The sequence below is a fragment of the Phlebotomus papatasi genome, chromosome 2, assembly GCF_024763615.1.
Source record: "Phlebotomus papatasi isolate M1 chromosome 2, Ppap_2.1, whole genome shotgun sequence".
NCBI classification, from domain to species: Eukaryota; Metazoa; Arthropoda; class Insecta; order Diptera; family Psychodidae; genus Phlebotomus; species Phlebotomus papatasi.
Genome location: NC_077223.1, coordinates 29,546,736 through 29,567,952, shown reverse-complemented (window position 1 = coordinate 29,567,952; position 21,217 = coordinate 29,546,736). Strand labels below are relative to the sequence as shown.

Sequence of the window (21,217 nt, the reverse complement as noted above, 5' to 3'; positions counted from 1 at the left end):
AGACTTTAAATTCCAGGCAGAATATTTCAGTTCTAATGGATTCCTCTTTCACTTCGACAGTGGACGAAAATATGCCACTGAATTTGTCCACAAAACCACAATCATCAGCCACAACACCGACCAGTCGGTTTGCCACGACAATCTGGTCACCGGCCAGCATGTGTGAGAAGCCCAGTGCGGATGCCAGCCGAAGTAGTCGGAGTAACAGTAGTAGCAGTAGCACAAGTAGTGCTGATGATAGGGATCCACATACAACCACGGCACCTTCGGGTACCTCAGCCTCAGCATCTTGCGATGCGATCCGCGACGGTGCTCAGTACAAGTTCAAAAGTGAAATTATTAATCGCATTAAGCGACACAGTCGCAGTGTTGATGATGACAGAAGTGCGAGCGATCGTGATGAGAATGACATGAATTTCAACATGAAAGTGCGCCATGTGTTTGCAAATCAAAGTTCCGTGAGTGATAAGGACTTTCTCTTCTTTCCCCATTTTGCCCATCATAAGGACATTGAAGTGTTGCGCCAGAATCGCACGGACATTTTTGCCATTAACGGTGTGAAGCAGGAGCATAGTGGAGGAGGCAGTTTACATACAACACCTGACTCCACTGGCCATGGAACAACACTCCTTGGGGGTGATGATAAGAAGCGCGACAGAAACTTTCAGGTATTGTTACATTTTTTCTTTACTTTTGTTTAGAGATATTGGGACAGATTCATGCATACATGAGTTTAATGTTGTTTTTTTATGTTTCTTATATTATGTCTAAGAATAGTCCTATTATAGTATATTTTCACATAGCCAATAAATTTCACAAGAGTGTGAAATATCTGAGCAGCAATAAACTACCCTATATTCCCCTAAAGATACTTTAATAACAATAACTTTTGTAATTTAAGAATTGTTGATCTTTTTTTAATATTTTTTTTTTAAGTCTCAGCCCTACGCCCTAATCGAGAATTTCCCATAATACATAATTCCTTTTATTCCTTTTTAAGACTATTTAGTGTGGTTTTATCATGTAAAACACAATTTGATACTAAAAGTCTAAACGCTATTGTTGCTTATTATTTATTTGCACAGTTTTTTGTTGTAGGGGAAAGCGCGCTACCATCGGACGATTTATGTTTCGCACAAATAATTTTTTTCTATGTATTACAAATGAAATTGGCCCATTATAATATTATATTTCAATAGCTAGTCCAAAATGCCTCATGTTTTTAGAAAAGAGCTATGAGTGAAATCCATAAGGAACATAGAGAAAAAATGAATTGTCCGAAGCTTGAGTCGTCCGAAGGTAGCGCGCTTTCCCCTATAGTAACCAGTTCACTCCTTGGAAGTTGTCTAATAGGGGGAACCGTTGCATCGTCACCTAAGATATTCTAACATAATATTATAACAGCACGATGATATATATTTTACTATTCGACTAGTCAAATTTACTATCTGTATATTAAAATCCTGGATAAGCTTAAGGTTTAATCTAAAGGAGGATAGTAGAATTCACCATCCTGCAATTCGAATCTAATGTCAAGAGGATAGTGATTTCTAAAAGATCAAGATAATAGATTTTAAAGCAAAGATAGTAGAGAAATAGGAAATTTTGAAGGAAGATGATATTTTCAGTCGAATTTAAAGACACGATTTGTGGAAAATATCATGCTACATGTTTTTCTGTGAAATCTATAACGTTCATAATATTCTTGGTTCTTTATAATTCTCTTCATAGCCACCGAGTAATTCTCTTAACAGGTTCTTAATGTAATATTTCAACAAACTTTTTCAATCTTGTGCGAAAATTTAGCTTGAAAATTCGAAATTGAGTTTAAATTAATTATCAATGACATTTTGTGCAAATAGAGTTCCATTTGCCTCTGATCCAGGACACTATTGGATTATCAAACTCCCACTGTGGTTGGGAAGGGTCCTTACGTTCAGTAATAACCTTCCTGAAGTGAGAGCTCTCTTTGGTTAAGATTCGTACTGCACCGATGCGAAGGTATCAGAGAGAACTTACCTAAAAACCCGTTGGAAGTTCGAAAATTTAAATCGACAAGTTGAACAAAAGTGAATATATGTTCCAAGAGGAAAACAACTCGCGAATCTACGATATCTAACATTGTGAATATCGCGAATATTGGCACTTTTTCGTGATTGTGAATATTTAATAAATATCGTGAATATCGAGAATATTTTCCGAATACTGCGAATATCGTGAATATTTCGCGAATATTGTGAATATCGCGAATATTTTGCAAAAATCGTGAGTATCGCCAATATTTGCATACATTTCTGAATATTGCGAATAATTAGGAAAATATTCGAATATTTTCTTCTTCCCATATAAAATTGTAAATATTTTGTGAATATTGATTCCACGATATGTAATTTTCGTCAGTTGTTTTCTCCTTGATATGTTCATGAAAGGAACATTTAATTTAATTACAGTGCCTGCTTTCTAATCCGGATCGCCGTAATCCGGACAAGTTCTCGACAGTTACATTTAAAATACTTTTGAGGTTATATATGCATGTGTGTTCAGCAATGAAAATGAACTATCCTGTTATGTTTTTGTTTAATAAATAAAGTATAATAGAATAGACTTCTCCAATGATGTCTTTTTAATCTTCTTTAAAAGTTTTATTCTAATTCTACAAAAAAATTTTGTATTATATTTTCGAGACGTTAAAAAAATTCAAAAAATCCATCTGGATTACGAAGCGGACATCTGTCATTTTGTCTCCCAATCATCCGGATTACAAAGCGGACACTGTAAATTGATATTCAAACGTTTTGCCGTCCTAAAATACCACAAAACTTCAAAAAAATTATGTTTTTGCAACAAAGGTTTACACAATATTGGTGACGTGTTGTTGATGATTTAAGTGTTAATAAAACTGTAAATTCGAAATAAAAAAACAGCCAGCGCTAAGTGGCGAATATGTGAACTTGCACTTTAGATAGAGGGTACACCCGGTATTCGCCAGCGATAAAAATTGTTACCCTATACAGAAATAAGTGTTTTGTAAAATTGTTCGTAAATGTTTGTGAATTCGTATTGGGAAGTTACGAAATGCTCGTAAAGCGTATTATCCACAAACAATTTCGTAAAAGTTTGTACCTTTTTTAGAAAAATTGATCGTAACATGATTGCGTTGACGAGCATTTTTCATTTTTTTATAAACACGCAAAAAATTTTTGGTTATTTGTTCGTAATTTTTTCTCAGATAAACAAAAATGTACGAACAAATGTTTCTAAAAGAACAAAAAATTCTCATCAAGTGATCATGTTACGAACGAAGTTTACAAAAAACTTTTAGGAACTTTTTAGTCAGTTACGCATTATGAACATTTCGTGTGTCTTCAGTAGGAATTCACAAACATTTACGAACAATTTTACGAAATATTTTTTTCAGTGTGAGAGGAAAACACTTTTTTTTCTTAATGAGGAAAACACTGAGGGAAAAACACTGTCTGAGAAAAAATCGCGAAAACATAATTTAGTAAACCACTGAAGAAGGTCCATATCGGGACCGAAAGGTTTCAGCAAGTTCAAAAAAAATGTTTTTCTCTCAGAATTACAATTTTTTAAGAAAATCGCGGCAATTCTAATCGTTCAGCTTGCGCTTTAGACTTTCGATCAATTTTCGAATAGGTTTGGCTTGACTTTGGAGTTGCTTTGTCTCTTTGAAGGGCTATTACAGAGCAGAGGCCGTGTTTCATTTTGTACTCTCCAAAAGCCCGGTTAAAAACAGTCGTGTTCGAGAAGATAAGTTCGAATATCATATATAAGTGCTAGTAGATACATGTCATCCTAGTATATACAATTCCCCGCTGTGTAGTTCAAACGGTAAAGGATATTAACATCCGGTCTTCGTTGACCCCCTCCATAAAAACATTATGTCCAGACTTTATTTTTCTGTTTACATTCATCCCTTTCCTTCCTCACCAAAATTTTGTTTTTTTTTTGGTTCATTTCGGAAACGACACGAACAACTTAATAAATTTTCTGGTAATAGGAGTTGACAAACAATTTAATAAAAATCTTTTTTCTGTGTAGTTTCATTTCAATAGCTTTTAATGTTTAAGAGTTTTTAACGGGCATGTAAACGCTATTATATTTATATTATAACCAAATGTAAAGGGTTCTTTTATTCTCAATATTATTATATCACTTTTGTTCTAGACATAGGGGAAACTGGGGCACCACCAAACACGGGGTAGCACCATACACTAATTTTTATTTCTAAACTACTTGGACTATCTTGACCATTTCTTTAATGGACAAGCATCCCTATAGTGCCTATAAATTCCTATAGGCCTTGTCCTCAGAAGTCGAATACCTGATTAGAAATCGCAGTGTTTGGTGCTACCCCGTGTTTGGTGGTGCCCCAGTTTCCCCTAGATACTTATGTCAAAAATTAGAGATTCCTGTATATACATAATGTAAAAAATAATAACAGATTCGGCAAATTATAGCAATTAATGAAAGATTTAATAATGTTGCCACTTTCAATTGAAAGTTCCGTCTTTTCAATTATTTACTTTGTATTGGGGGGGGGGAGGACGGGTCACAATATAAATCTATCCATTTAGTGAAAAAGACAGTGTCCATAAAGACATTATTATCGTCAAGTAATTATTAAATTATTCACAATGGAAGACGACCCCTTTTCTCAACAACGCATAATAGTCTTTTCAGGGATTTTATTTCACAATTTAATATTCAATATTATCACACAGAAATATTCTTATTGATTTTTGAATTGAGGTATAATGATAAATAACAAGTCTTGTTATTGATTTATCATCAGAATTTTAGTTCTGGGTGATACTTTATAGTCTCCTCAAAGCGCTATTAAATTGATTTGATGTTGATTCAAGTGGTTCCCTCATTTGTGTACTTCATAGCATTTTCAGTATTTTTTGTGATGAGTCTCGTCATGATTAAATAGTGTGATGCCCTCGTTCTTTTCTCTTGACACCCGCGACATTCTGCACCTTCAATTTGTGAGAATTTGTCTACAAAAGACGTAGTTTAACATTTTTCATCGCACTTGAGGATAAATTCTTTCTCACCCAAATTTCTAATCAGTTGCTTGTTCTCAGCGTAAGATGAGGTTTTATGTATTTGATTAACCCAAGGCAGCACCAGAAGTCTATTGTATCAATAAATCGTCACTCTTCATGGTATAATATGTAATTGTGTCTCAAGTCTCCTCAAATAAACAGCCGAGAAATGAATTTTTCTTCATCAGTATATATATTTCTCCTCGTGAGTGTCAATATTGAATCAAGTGTATGCAAATTTTTCCACAAGATGAACCAAGTTTCAAAGTAAAAATTTTTAAGGTTTTTTTTCATGCAGTGTCACAAAGGAGAGCACAAGGAGACAATTCAAATTGATATAGAAAAGATGTCAAAGACAAATAAAACCAAAACAGATCTTATTTTTTCAAATATGTATCAATATCTGGCTCATAAGTGACACAGAATGCGTGATAGGAAGACGAAAGAGAGTTCTTTTCGGGACTTTTTTGGTTAACGCCATGTCAATAGCAAATTGACGTATGTTTATGAGATGATAAATCCACAAATCCATTTTTTTTCACCCTCTCCAACAACTTATATGTTAATACTGCCTACAATTTTATAATTGTACAATTGTCCAAGAAAGTCACCATAATTGTTGGTAAATGGTAGAAGAGACAAGAGTAACATATTCAGCATCCGGGAGTTGCTTTATAATTTAAATGAGTTTGGGAAATGGGAATTTTGCTACCAAGACACAAGAGGACCGACAGTATTTGTCAGACAGTATTGAAAATATGTCTTTTAACATAATGTACAGCATATTTACAATTCAGTGACTAATGATTTTCCGGGATGTTTAAGAGCCAGAAAAAAAATCTTTTTCCTCATCGATAGAAAAAGAAATCAGTCTTCTAAGTTCATTTGTATGGATTTTACGAGGTATTTTATGTGATAAATCTCATGCCATGTATTTTCGCTCCTTTTTGGTAGAATTATATGAGAATTTTACTATCTAATGAACTTCAATTGGATCACGAAGGAGGGCTTTCCGTTTTAATCAAATGCCACACAGAGAAATTTTAGTGGCATAACAACTCCAAATGGTGTTGTCGGACACACCAACCTCAACCCCAAAATCAACTAACCCCAATTCGGTGTTCAGAATACACCAAGTGGTGTCACAAAGTAACTAACACCGGCTTTGGGTTTCTGATTACACCAATTTTACACCAATTATTAACACCAAATTTAGCGTTGTTGGAACACCATTGTGGATTTTGTATCACACCATCTCAAGAAAATATAGGTGTTCCTTTTACACCAATAAATAAAAAAAGTCTACAGATTTGCAACTAAAACTAAATGATCAAAGGATTTAGAATTAGGGCATTGGCATTCATTGGATGGGATTTGAAATTAAATTCCTGGGTGTTTCTATTTAAGAATTTTCCATTTTTCTGCGTGATTTTTATTAATTTTTGACCATTGTTTGAGGGCTTGGGGCCCTCCCTGGATGATATTCTCTGTATTTCAAAGCCATTTGGTGCGTGAAAATCTTTTTCCAACATTTAAGCCTGCGCCGAGATTTGAACACGCGACCTTTGTGATGACAGTCGAGCATCTTCCAGCTGCGCCACGAACTCCTATAATGTATTCAAAGCATATCGGGAACCGTTGCATCGGCACACACGATATTCCAAAATTAGAGATTACAATTAGAATTACAGATTTGCAACTAAAACTAAATGATCAAGGATTTAGAATTAGGGCATTGGCATTCATTGGATGGGATTTGAAATTAAATTCCTGGGTGTTTCTGTTTAAGAATTTTTCATTTTTCTGTGTGTGTGGTCGATGGTGAGCGACGAACACCGTTTGGCGTTGCAACAGCACTGTTTAGAAAATTGATGGTGTTACTTTTGCACCATTTCAGAGATTTCTGTGGCGGAGTTAATACAACACCGCCAAAGCATTTCATAGAACACCATTGATTCAAAACTAGGTGTTAATTTGGTGTGAATGCTACTACGTTTGGTGTTCAAGCAACACCAACACCAAATTCAACCCCGAATTCAACACCGCTTTCTCAAAATCACTTCTCTGTGTGGCAGAATGTCCTATACTTTTAATAACCAATCAAGGGGTTACTTACTAACACAATTCAGGGTACAATAATTCCTTGCACAAATCATTTAAATAATTTTTTTATTACAGTAAAATAGTGACTTGGTTAGTAAACCACGAATTGCATATATGCTATGGATTAGAATTTACCAAAGGAATTAAACGCAGTATCTGAAGGAATTACAAAGAGTCATATGCTCATGAATTAGATGCTATATACTCCAAAAGTTAGTTAGACATCATATAGGGGGAGATGGGGCTACTTTGAGTTGTGGGGCTAGATTTGTTATACGACTTTTACTGCTCGAACTCCACGGAGAGAGCTTTTAAGGAGTTACATGAGTCAAAAATACTGGAAAACATCATATTTTCTCTAATTTTTTTCGACATAAATTAAATTTAAGTTCTTAAGAATATAACATTACAACATTTAAACTATATTTTCTGAAATTTTTGTTAAAAAATCTTTAAAATTCAGCAGTTCAGACCTGATTTTGGGAGACTTATTTTGAAAAAAACATGCTTTTCCGTAGACAAGATTTCAGTGTATTCATCAGAAATCAAAAAAACTAAATATTTCCTGTTAGATCTTACTTGAACGGTAGATTTTTTTTAAAATTATATTTGAATTTTCGGAAGAAATACAAAAAAAAATTGTCTGTAAAATGAGTTGTGAACAAGATAAAAAAAATTCTACAAGTTTAATGGTGCTATTGCAATGAAAAAGTGACCATGTGTTTTAGCACATTACTGTTCTCAAGTACTAAAATAGACCATGACTGTTCCCATACGTTATTTCAAGGAAAATAATGAGTAGGGAATATTATTGCTGCTCTCCGAATTTTCATCACTGAGAATTCACGAGAAAACTCATGGAAAACCTGGGAAAACTCGCGGTCGAGACTAAAGTTGCCAACTCCCGACCTTCCAACTGCATCACGCCACCAAGCTGACATCATAGGTACTCCACACTGACTGAATGTCAGATGGTATTGTGATCGGGTGAAAGCTTGCTCGGAGGGAATATTCGGATTTCGGTTGAACTTTTCTTTTGTGTTGGTTCCTGTCATGACTATTTGGTGATTTTGGAACACGACAAGAACGGGGTAAAATATGAAGTTTTGTGTAGAGACAAGAACCTTACATCTTGTATATCATGATAATGAAAATGAACAAAATACTATGAAAGTGAAAACATTAAATTAATCTTGTCGATTTCCCAACCGAAATCCGAATTCGAATATTCCCGCCAAGCAAGCTTTCACCCGATCACAATGCCATCTGACATTAATTGAAATAACATCTGGGAACAGTCATGGTCTTTTTAGTACTTGAAAACAGTAATGTGCTAAAAAAAACCATGCTCATTTTTTCATTGGAATAGCACCATAACTCATTAGCTAACAGGAAATATTTATTTTTTTAATGTCAGATAAATATACTTTGAGAAATCTTGTCCACTGAAAACTATGTAATTTTTCAAGAGCTGTCTCCAAAAATCAGGTCCCAACAGCTGAATTGTTAAAATTGTGAAATGATAATTTCAGAAAATATAGTTAAATTATTATACTTTTATATAATTCGACATAATTCGTCCACATAATTCCACATAATTCGACGACATGAACGTTCGAAGGGAGGGTATACTTGCCCCTAATATGTGTTTAAAGTTCCAAAAACAAGAACAACTATAAATAATTTAAGAATTTCATGTCTCACTTTATTAAAATTTTGTTTAAATATTGTGATTATATTTTATAATTTCACTTAAAAAGGAGTTATACTTAAAAGGAGTTTAGCAGATGACCGTGAAAATAAAACGGTCTATGTGATTTTATTCTTGTTTAAAATATAAATTACAATGTTCTTAAATATTCTTTGACATGTATGAAGCCAATTTATTTATCTGCAAAAATGCTAGAATAAAGTATCATCCATATACAAATTAATATTTAATTCCATAAAATAATTAGGTCTTAAAGCGTTTTATTTATTGGCTAGAGTTGTAATGCCTCAAAGTATTAGAATCTCAAGCCAATCAGGGACCGCAATAAAATAAAACTATTTAATAAGCTTCTAATATGTTCCAAAATATCCAAAATTGCTTTCTAATATGTTAGCTAATATCCCTAGATTCTTCTTCAATTAAGAGAGAAAAAACACTTTATTGGAAGTTAAATAGTATGAGGATGAGCTCGATATGACACTTATTTTTTTAATAGACCACCTTCTAATCTTAATGGTTAATCAAATATTTCGTGCACACTTAATAATTCCATTTCAATTCAGTTAACTAAACAAGAAGGGGTGGATTTCTCCAAGGACAATTTATCGTTACAATCGCCATGAAAGACAATGAAACACGTTGAGCAATTATAATTCACTCTTCATAAAGTTTCTTTTATTGAAATATCTTTTTTAGTTCATTTACTATCCATTTTGCAGGCATGATTGAGGTATTTTGTTTACCCAATTTTTCCATCCCCAACTCAAAGGAAATTCATTAATCTACGTTGGGGAAAAAAACATCTTTCACTTGCACAGTACTTCTTTAATTGTTTAGCAACACGAATGGGGTTAATTTAAATTGATCTTGTGTCAATTGTCGTGTCTTTTATTATGTCAAATTTCATTTGGATAAGTTTCCCCCTCAAGAATCTAATACTAATTCATTTTTTTTATTTTTCTCCCCTTCAATTGCCAAACAGTGTAAACAGTGTGGAAAAACATTTAAGAGATCCAGCACACTATCGACACATCTGTTGATCCACAGTGATACCAGACCATATCCCTGCCAATACTGCGGCAAGAGATTCCACCAGAAGTCAGACATGAAGAAACATACGTATATTCACACAGGTGAGATTTCAATCATAGATTTTACCCCCTGTTTTTATATCGGTTTTCCCCATTAAACTAATTAATTGCTACTTCACGATAAACACCTCCCCAGTTAGAATGATTTAAAATGGAATGTTATTACTTAGAATTACCATGGACATTTTATATAGATTGAAAATGAAGTAGAAAAAAAGAATAGTTGGATAAATTGATCAACATAAAAAAAATTAAATGTTGATTCTTTGCCGATTTTGTCACTCAGTGGTGATTGTAATTACCAACACAAGCGAGAATAAAACCATTAGTCATCAATTAAATAAATTAAATCAAGATATTGTTCTGCTTATTCCACATCACATAATGCATTTAAGGGTCTAATAATATACCTAATTTCATTTAGCAAATAGTACTCTCACCTTCAATCAATAGATTTATTGTCCACCCTCGGCCGATATTATGCCATAACCCCTTCTGAGATTAATAATTAAGTGAATGAAAACGTTAAGAGGCTATGAATTGATATTTTTTTCCTCAAATAGATTTTAATGTTCGAATTTGATTCAATTACGTCTCGTGTTTGATTAATTGATTGACCATGAGTGAGGGCAGGGTAGTAGGATATTAGATTTTGGGTTAATTTTCCGGTTAGGGCAAATTATGCTTATGACATTTTTCGACAATTTTGCTTATGACATATTCTTTTGTAATGTTTTGATTATACATTTTAAATTCGCAACCACAAGAGTTCAAGATAATTTTTTGCTGTACTGCTTTAAAACCGATTTAAACCGGTTTTAAAATGCTTACAAACCACTACGATGTAGCAATTTAAACAATTTTTTAATACAAATTGAATTAATGAATCATTACGAATCCATTACCATGTTGGGAACGGTTCAAAGCTATACAAATAGCGAGAGTATGACTAAATATTTGAGGGCCTTTTAAGAATAAAAGTGTTAGGTTCAAAACTTGAAAGAATTCTACGGAGTTTAAGTACAGCATTTTTTATTGAAGTAAATGAAGCGGCTCCAAAAATCAAAATAAAAGTTTCCTCATTTTATGTGTTTAAAGAAAATTTTATGAGCATGATTTTATTGGCAAAAATGGAATACTTTGCCGATCACAAACGTTTTTACGTAAAGTACTTAAAAAAATTAATTAAATATTCAGTGTAACTAATTAAGGATTTGATATTTTAAGTTAAGGACCAATGACTTCTCATTTATTCTTTAAAATTAATTAACTTATTGTGATAGGCTTCGAAGTCAAGATTTGTCACACTTGGCACTTTAAAATTAAAGATTTTGTAGAAAGTAGGGGATGATGGGGTTACATCGAGCTGGGAATACATTGAAAACGCTGTTTTTCGTATATTTCTAAAGGAAACTGGGCTTTACCGTAATGTAATTTAAAGGGACAAAACAAAAGTTGATATAAATTAAACTATCGATAGATCCAGATTCCTTAAGAAATTTGCAAAGAAATGCGTTTTTCATGTAACCTCAGCTAAATGACGGCCCACCTCCCCCTACGTTTTTTTTTCTTAATATAAAAATAATCTCCAAAATTATGCGCTTTTCATAAAGGAAGAGGTTTAGTTTGAAATCAAATGTTTTAAGGGAAGAGCACCCCGGATCGGAATGTTAAGGGACATATGCTCCATATTTTCTTCAAAATTATAATCCTCAAAACATTATTTGGTTTTTTTATGTATGCTAATTGATACATTAGTGATCCCTTTAACTACTCTAAAAAAATGTCTTGTTAAACGAACAAATAGATTTTGTTGAAATTTTTGTCAAAAAGATATTATTTACCAATTTGGCAAAACTTTTTCATGCATATTGTATGGAAAAACACCCTTTTGACAAACTTTTAACAAGATTCAGTTGGCCGCCGATTTGACAAAATTTTTCATATTCTGTATGGAAGAACATCCTTTTTACAAACTTTTCTTGTTAATTTGACAAAACATTTCTTTCAGAGTATATCTGTGCTTTTGAATTTTTAATTTTTACAATAAATTAATAAAATATATACATAGTAATTGCAATCTTGTACTCTGTACCTCGGATCGTCAGGAATTTAATCAGGTGTCCCAGGGAAAATTGGTTTTATAAATTAAATCTGAGTTAATGCACTGTATTCTTGTGAGAGTTAAATGGTAAAAAGTAGCTAATAATTTTTTTTAAAAAATCATTTAATTTGGAGCAACAATGTGGTATTAACTTGACGATCCGAGGAACACTGCCGATCACTGGTGCTCTTCCCTTATTTCATTCACGCCAAACACGAAGTAGAAATTCTAAAAAGTGGAATATCGTTTTTTGATTTGTCTTAAGAAATAGATTCTGTAGAGAAGATCCTTGAAGATTAGTTTAGTGGTTTGCAATGGTTAAAGATCTTCAAATTAGTCAAATTATCTTATAAATTAAAACATTTTTAGCCCTTAACAAAAAAAAAATGTTGAAATCAAATTTAGGAGTTTCCCAGCGAGCACCAAATATTAACCGATTTCAATTCGTCTGCAGAAATATGTATTTTTAGCCGAATTCTGCTAACCTTAAAGCGTCATTTGCAAGGCTGTGTCATTTCCATTTAGGGGAAGGCTTTGATGTTTCGCACATAAAAATGATGTTCAAGTTAAGCGATTTTTCTTGACTACCATCGCTTATTCATCGCTTATTTGCAAGGCTTATAATCCTCAGAAAATACCAGTAAATCCTCAGATTTTTCTCAAGAGAAAAATGAAAATTCAATGGCGTTTTGTGCGAAATATCAATCGAGTTTCCATCTTCGAATACGATTCACGTCATCTTTGAGCAACCCGTTTTCACCTTAAATTTTGCACCGGACACTAAAACTTACACATAGGGTAAAGGCTCATAATTTTGGACAGTCTGCTTATAAGCATCGATGTTTCAAGTCAAATATTGGAATAAAAATCCATAATTTTAATCAATTTATTTATAGTGTCCATTTTTATCCTCAAAGTGTCCAAATTTAGAAACTGTCCAAAATTATGAGCTCTTACCCTAATTGTTTAAAGGAAACTCTAATCTACTTGATCAAAAATCGAATCACATCTAATGTGAAATTTAATGGAAAATGTCCGAAGAAATTATGTTTTCTATGTGCGATCGATAAATGTGAGTCAAGTTTGTGAATTTTCTTCCACCCACAAAAACGGTCTGCTTCAGCATGAATCTTTTTTACACACATATAAACCTTAATAACCTCTCTACGTTCTGTAATAGTAGTTTTTCAGAAAAGTGTTATTAATTGTGCACAATCGTACGAAGTAATACACATCCCAAGGGGCATTTGATATCCAAATAATGTATGTCTCAAATGTAACCAACATATTTTCAACGTAATCGAGCTATTTCTTAGAAATATAATGTATGAACGCAATGGATGTAAATTATACGAAAATTATGTGCGTTGAATGCCAGTATATTAACTTGACTAAAAATTGTAAAGAAAATATCAGTTATTTTCTATTAATACATATAATGCATTTTGTTTGATAAATTCCAGTTAAAATATTGTTATTTTCCCTAAAAAATAACGACCAAACATTTTTGATCTATAAACAAGTCACAATATGATATATTTTTGAGTGAAAATGTATAAAACTATGTCAAATATTTCTAAAGTATATTTATCTTACATATTCATGCCATTATGTTCACATAATGTCGTGAAATTGTATGAACATCATGTTCTGATATATTTTAGTTACATTTGTTCCATAAAAGAGACAAGTTATATACAACTTGTCTTCTTTTTGTATGACGCTGCCAGATTGTCAAATTCTACTTTGTTTACTTAGCAGAAGTTCATCTGCGAGTGAAAATTTGTGAAAAAAGTGATGTCTCACATTAATTAGAGTTCCAAAATGCACCAGCATGTGCAGAAAAATTGAGTATACAGATAAAAGGCATTAAATTTTACAAAGTAAGTGCAAATAATGAAAAAGTAGTGAATTAACACTTCGTTTGTGAGAGCTAATATTTTCTTCCTTTAATTGCAGTGTACCGCAAGTACAAGCGTTAGGACAGCTTCCAGATCATTTGTTATGAAATAAAATTGCAGAATGAGTGTCCAGAATGCAGAAAAAGTTTATCAAAAGCATAATCTTTCAGTGTTTTGACATGCTTGCTGTGTAGTGATATTATTGACGTAAGAAGTCTACAAAATGTAAATATAATATACGACATCTTATAAATATAATTACTAAAATATATAAATGTGTTTTATTTTCTGCTTTTCTTACTTATTCGGGTTACAATATCTTGATTTTATTTTATCAGAACAAAAAGAAGATTATGGCGTGGAAAAATACAGAAAATTGGCGACGCCAAACTCAAATTAATGGATAAATGATGCACAAAACATTGCAGTGCAATGATATTTGTCCAAATTATTGTTTAAAGGACTGTATTCTATCAATACACGCAGTAAAAATTTAAGAACCATAAGTTTTTTAAATGATGTAATGTAAAAAGCAATAAATTTATTCAATTTTGTTTTATTTAATTTCTCAGCTTTCCCTTAAGAATTTCAAGTCGGGAATGAAATTTTGTTCACTAATATTTTATCCTCTAACGGAAAACAATTATTGCATTAAACTTTCATACACGATGAAAGTGCACGAGGCACAAAAAATGTGACTGAATCGTTAAGAATAAATATTTATTCATTTGAGGAAAATATTCGAGCAAGACTTAAAAAAAAATGGACAAGAAATGACAGTTCTTCAGTCAATAGTTATAATATTGGTATGATAGAGTGATTATATTTTATTTAGTTATAAACAATACATTTTACCGTACACGATGACTTGATTAACTCTAAAATAAAAAATTGTTATATTTCGGCTATAAAAATTCCCTATTCACCCGAATATGGGCCTGTTTTATGCGGTTATATAGAAGAAATTTGTAAAGTCTTCGCCATCATTTTCGTATAGATATCAGACATCTCTACTCATTTATGGCGATAAATGCTCCTTGGGATCAAAATTGCAGTTTTGGGTCCGTTTTTAATTTTTGCTTCCTGAAACTAGGAAAAAAGGATTAGACTCCCAATTTTTTCAGGAAAGGTCTTATTTAAGATTAGCTTTTAAAATATATAGCCATAGGTGAGATTAATAAAGGAATACGGAAGAAATACGAATACGAAGTATTTGAAGGTAGCGTATGTGCGAACTATCAAAGCCTTCCCCTACTTGGTTAGAATTTGGTCGAGAACTGCTGACCGGTGAGATGATCACCTCAGCAAAAATATGCTGAAAAAACTGCTGTTTTCAGCTAAAGGCGTCTACACATTGGGAGCAATTTTCCTCAAAAATTGCGTTTTTGACAGAAATTTGACGTTTCCCCGCTGCAGGGAATTTCCTTCAAAAAAGCAATTTTTGACAAAAATTGCTCCCAATGTGTAGAGGCCATAAGTGTGCTCACTGGGTTTTACCGGATCATAACAGTTTTTTTCCATTTGCTTATAAAAGTTCCAATGCAGAAATATTTTAATATCCGGCGAATCTTAAAATTTATCTAAAAAATAGTCCTTGTATATTCTATACTATTCATTTTAAGTTAATGTTTTAAAACTGATCAATATTTTAAAACTAAATCGAATATTTATGTTTTCTTTTCTTTTTTATTTCGTCAAATAAATAGGTGAGAAACCTCATAAGTGCGTCGTGTGTTCCAAAGCATTTTCCCAAAGTAGCAACTTAATAACTCACATGAGGAAACATTCGGGCTATAAGCCCTTCTCTTGTGGACTGTGTGAGAAATCCTTCCAACGGAAAGTGGACCTCAGACGACACCGTGAAAGTCAACATACGGACGATTCACAGGCTCATTCGGTACTAGGTACCATGACCCCCTCAATTAACACAACACCAACAGGGGTTGAAGTGAAAATTGAGGTGACTAGCAGTTGCTGAGTGTTCATCCTGACTTTCATTATAAAAAAAAACAAGTAATAATTTTATTTCTTTATTTAGTCCTATTTTTTTATATTATATTTTAATTTATCCTACAAAGTCCCATTTTTTTAGTCTTCAAAGAAAACCAAAGCACATTATTTTGAATGTGAAGCTAAATGCTTAAAAAAAGACAAAACAGTTGATCCTTACAAATTCTCTCCAACTTAGAAGTAACAGATCCGTTAGATTAGTAAATTAAGAACCCATTTGAGCGAACCAAAAATTAAAAGATAAACATTCAGACAAAAAGAGATAGTGAAGACTTTTTCTTTGATTAGTAACATCTAGTCGAATCAAAGGTGGTACGTTAGAAAGAAAGTTAAACAAATAGGAAGGGTAAAGAAATACAAATGTAAATGTAGGGGAGAGTGGGGTAGTTTATACAGTTCAACATTTTTTTTTCATGTTCATTTTTTTATAAAAAAAAGCTGCATTCAAGATAATTATGTCTTGTTTGTTTTTCTTGGGTATAAGCTATCTTTTGTGGATATTTTGTCGGTTGGATCAGAAATAATAAGCTGCTGATTCAACCGACGATATTCTAATCATTCTATACTTTCTAAAGTCATGGGTGAAACTGCCCCAGCCTCCCGTAATATAGTAAACGAGAGATTGTCTATAAACCACTAAAAGACACCTATGGCAGCATAATATTTAGAAGTAAAAAAGGAACACCAAAATATGTCTAGCGATTTTTAGCCTTTTTATTTCTATTCAAATTGATACCCAAGTAACTGTGACTTCCTGTAAAATATCTTTTGATATTTTCAGCGTTTAAAGTAACTTTTAAAATTACATTTGCTCCTATTTTAAGTTACTTTGAATAGTTTAAATAAGAAAAAAAATATTCTTCCGCCAATGGGTAAATATTCCGTAAAAATGTAGTAAAAGTGACTTGACTTTTTTTTATTTGGCTGCCATAGTAAATATATGTTTTTTGTCTTATTAAATTAATCTGTTTCCATAAAGAGCCTAAAGTATTGTTACCGCATGAAAAATCTCAGCTATAAAAAAAAACATGGATTAATTTATTTCAAATGTATTAATTTATCTTACTGAATGACGGCAAAATGTCCATTTGCCTCCACTCTGCATGAAAAGCAAAACAATTGATAAATTGTGTATGTACAGAAGAAATCAAAGTGTATAAAAGTGTATGTAAATTGAAAAATTTTCTGTAGTCGTTGAGGAAGACAGAGAAAAACACAAAGGACAGGCACATATAAAGTAAAACACAAGACAGCTAACATTACCAAAGATGTGTAATTGAAGAAATGTGTAAATCGACGTGGAAAAAAAGAGTGAAAGAACGAAAGAATAGACAACAAAAATTATTGGCCATAAATTCACTAATTGCCATATCTTTTTTTTGAATTGATTTTAAATTTGTTTGCCATATGTTAAAGATTTCATTTTTTTACTTTGCTTTTTTTGTCAAATAAGCATCTCTTTTGTCTCTTTTAGGGTATAAACAAGTTATTTATAAGTGTATAAAAATTAAGTAAGTGATTTTTTTCTAGTTAAATAGTAATAAAAAAAATGTTTGAAATGAAAATTAATGAAATTCCTCAGGTTTATTGCTTCCTTCTGTTTGTTGGTAAAAATTTTGCGAAGAAATCAGCAGCGCCTCTTTGGGGAGCTATAAAGTTTGTCCAACCGATGAAGAGAGTTTTCGTCTTTCGCTTTGAATGTGGTTTCTGTGGTCCACCTGTCGTTCAGCACATCCATACATACAGAGCAGTGGACGACTCGTCAGTCGCCACGGAGAGTATCTTTCTTTTTAATAATAATATCGCTGCCTGACCCATTTTTCAACAATCACCACGATCGACTTAATTGTAGGGCTCTCGTTTATTCAGTGAAACTTCATTATTCTTCCCCTCTTTCGCATCAAACCGTCGCGTTCTTTTAGCGATAACTCGCACGCGCTTGAATTCATCAATTCCTGAGGAGAGGCTGAACCCAGCCACCAGTTTCACGGACAAGATTTCGAGAATCGACAAAACCACTTTTTCTTCCGCACATCCCAGGAAGAAACTTCCATATCACGGTTCTGCTGCATGACAATGATCGACGATTATATTCCAATCTGCTTCCTCCATGTACCACCGAGAGAGTAGAAGGCGATTGCACAAGATTCCAGAAAGGAGCTCTTTTCCATAATGTGATTAAGGTAAGGTTTAATATACTTCTATTACCCTAGATGCGGGTGACTTTTCCATCCCGTTGTTCGTAAGATTTTCTTTAATTCTAGAATTTAACCGTGGTGTCACATATAAGATTAAAGAGTAAGAAAAGATGGAAAGAGAGGTGTATAGTATGCAAAATTTCAAATGGAAAATCACGTGTGTAAGAAAGAGTACACTCTAGTGGAGTAAGACGACGAGTAAGATATTACTGTTCGTATTAATTGTTTCCTGAATCGTATTACAAGCAATTCGAGCAATTTTCCATGCGTGCCAACTGTGATTCGGTCAGTTTTCGAGCGATTGTATTGCTGCCAACCTTGTACGCAGAGGGGAAATGCGAAAGAGAGGCAAGATAAAACAATTGCTATCTTTTTTATCATTCTCGCAGTTCAGAAAGTATAAATCTTAATATTAATCTCATATGTGACATGGTCATAAGGATGGTTTTTACCAATCCTGTACCATATCCAATCGATGAAGACCATCTTTAGGTGCTAGAATTAAAGGAAAGCTTGCGAACAACATAGTAGCAAAGTCACCTCCGTAGGGTTAAGTCACCTCCATCTGTGATAACCAATTTGAATTTGTATTTCTATCTGGCAGACCAAAATGACATCAAAACCAAGTCTTTAATTTTTAAAATGCAAGAAAGTATCGGACATGGTATGTTGTACGTGCTAAAACAGGATATTGCACGAGTTAACGGATTCAGTCTGGAATTAAATGTCTATTTCGTAAGCTTAAATTGCGGCTAAGTACTACTTGCTCCAGTTCGATCTTATAACAATGCTTAGGACTGTTATTGGTAGATAACCAAAGATAACAGACATTCTCTCCACTAAAGAGATTAGACAACTACCCTAATACTCATAGTGTCTGATAGTTCAAGAACAAATCAGTAGAGGAATTCTATAACTGTGTGACAATGTCATATGACAAATTTGCAATATTTTGTATGGTAAATTCGTGAAATTATTTAAAAATGTGACATATCAATTACTGAGAGCTTCACAGAGTTGTATTAAATATGTAATGGCTATTCGATATTCACTGGCCTTTAATGTTGTTGCTTGGGAATTTACACATTGATATTTTTCATATAACATTGTCATTTTGTTATAAAATTGTCCTATGAGGACTTTGTCGAGCAAGTGTGCAGGTCTTGTGCCTTCGTAAATGAATCTTTCTGGAGATTATCTCCACAAATTTGATGTGTTGGATACACCTACGGGACCTACGGTATATACCCAGAAACTTAACGTAATTAGTATCAAAATAATGATTAGACTACATTTCCATCGGTTTTCCACTAAGTCATCTCTCGGCTTAAGCTGAAAGTCTGTCTAGGGCACTGTAGTTGTATGATCTTCAGATCCTAGGCTTAGATTTGTTCATAAGAATAAATGGTGCTATACCAATTCCAATGAAAAATGAATATGTTTTTTTATAGCACTCTACTATTCTGAAGTGCTCCTACATAATCGACTTTTCTTTGTGTTTGTTCCTGTCATGACTGTTTAATGATTTTAGAACACTGCGAGGACTGAGGAATACAGTCGAGAGCGAACCAACACATACGGACGACTGAAGCTTCGCACAATTAATTTTTTTATGTGTTTTAAATTAATTAGGCTCCTTGTAAAATTACATTTTAATAACTGATCCAATGCCTCAAATTTCCAGTAAATGGCTGTGTTTAAAACCACTTAAGAACACAGGAAAAAAATTGAGTTGTCCCAAGCTTGAGCCGTCCGAAGGTAGCGTGTTTTCCCCTAAGTAGTACAATAGAACAGATAAAGGCTTCTGTAACCCATATTAAAGGAGACCGCAGCAGGAATAGTCAGCGAATGATATTTTTCTTTGCCTATAATTTGTGAAAAAATATTTTTGAATAGGATTGATAAACATTTGGATAAACATTTCAATGCATAGGGAAAGAGTTATACTATGAATGAGTGAGTATGAGTAGTCTACTCAAATATATTCAGTTTCTTCCGGTGTTCGCCAGAGGATTGTCTTCTTCTCAAAACCAAAATTACTCAATTTTCTCCAAAGCTTTCGACCCTCGGTATGGGTCTTCCTTAGTGTGGGAAATCGTCTTTCGTCCTCTTAACACTACACATAGTCACTAAAAACTTACTTTCTTCTTGAAACTGAAAATAATACACAACTATGTCAGATACAATATTCGAAGTTTACTCAATATTCTTTCTAAGTAAAATTATAATACATAATTTTCTAATTCCTGTTTAAGCCTTCCTTGGTCTACCCTATTAGGTTCGACTAATATTAAAATTTAAATATATTGTATTTTTTTAAACTTATTTTTTTAAATCGCTGGTCACGATTTTAGAATGTATTGGAAAATGTAATATTTTTACTAACATTTTTTTATTTTATCATAATTAATTTTTGTTCCGATTTTTTTGTTACTGGCTAATTAAATAAGTTCTGACTGGTTTGTTATCGAGGCGATACTTGGGTGCTTTAGTACATCTCTTAAATCGCAACTTAAGAAAAAGAACGGCTTTTTGTGTCCAAAACAGAAACAAAATGCTTTTCCAGTTTTATTTCTAAAGCTGTGAATCTCTGATGCTTGATGTTTGGTTAAAGAAGAGTAATGACTGGGGATGCGGACGATCATTCAGCAGTCTTCATTGACATTGTCTTCTCATCATCACTCTTTTCTTCATGCCCGAGCAGCAACTACTCTGAGCACTCTGAGTCTTTGGCATTGGAGAAATTGAACAAAAAGGGAATTTCACTCAAGAGACAAATTGCATAATAACGACAAAGAGATGCTTTTTTACCGAGCTTTCAGATTGCATTTTATAGCGTTCTTCGCTTAAACCGGGCAAAGGATGGTGGAATGTTGCGAGAGTGAGAGAGAGAGAGAGAGAAATAAGAACAGCTGGCTCCTGGGATAACATCAAGGAGAGAGACTCCTCTGGGGGGGCACCATCACGAGCCAACGAAAGTGTGTCAATTGCACCCTGAAGCCATTATGTTTTGGGGCTCGTGACCGA

At 33.1% G+C, this 21,217-nt stretch overlaps 1 protein-coding gene across 1 annotated transcript; it reads left to right on the top strand.

Annotated features, from left to right (window-relative positions):
* The first annotated feature begins 65 nt into the window (after positions 1-65).
* LOC129803408 (zinc finger protein 100) lies at positions 66-17,557 on the top strand. The gene is made up of 3 exons (XM_055849931.1): positions 66-668; positions 9,869-10,019; positions 15,689-17,557. The coding sequence occupies exons 1-3, from the start codon at positions 72-74 to the stop codon at positions 15,958-15,960; spliced, it is 1,020 nt and encodes a 339-aa protein (XP_055705906.1). The 5' UTR covers positions 66-71; the 3' UTR covers positions 15,961-17,557.
* Positions 17,558-21,217: the final 3,660 nt, after the last annotated feature.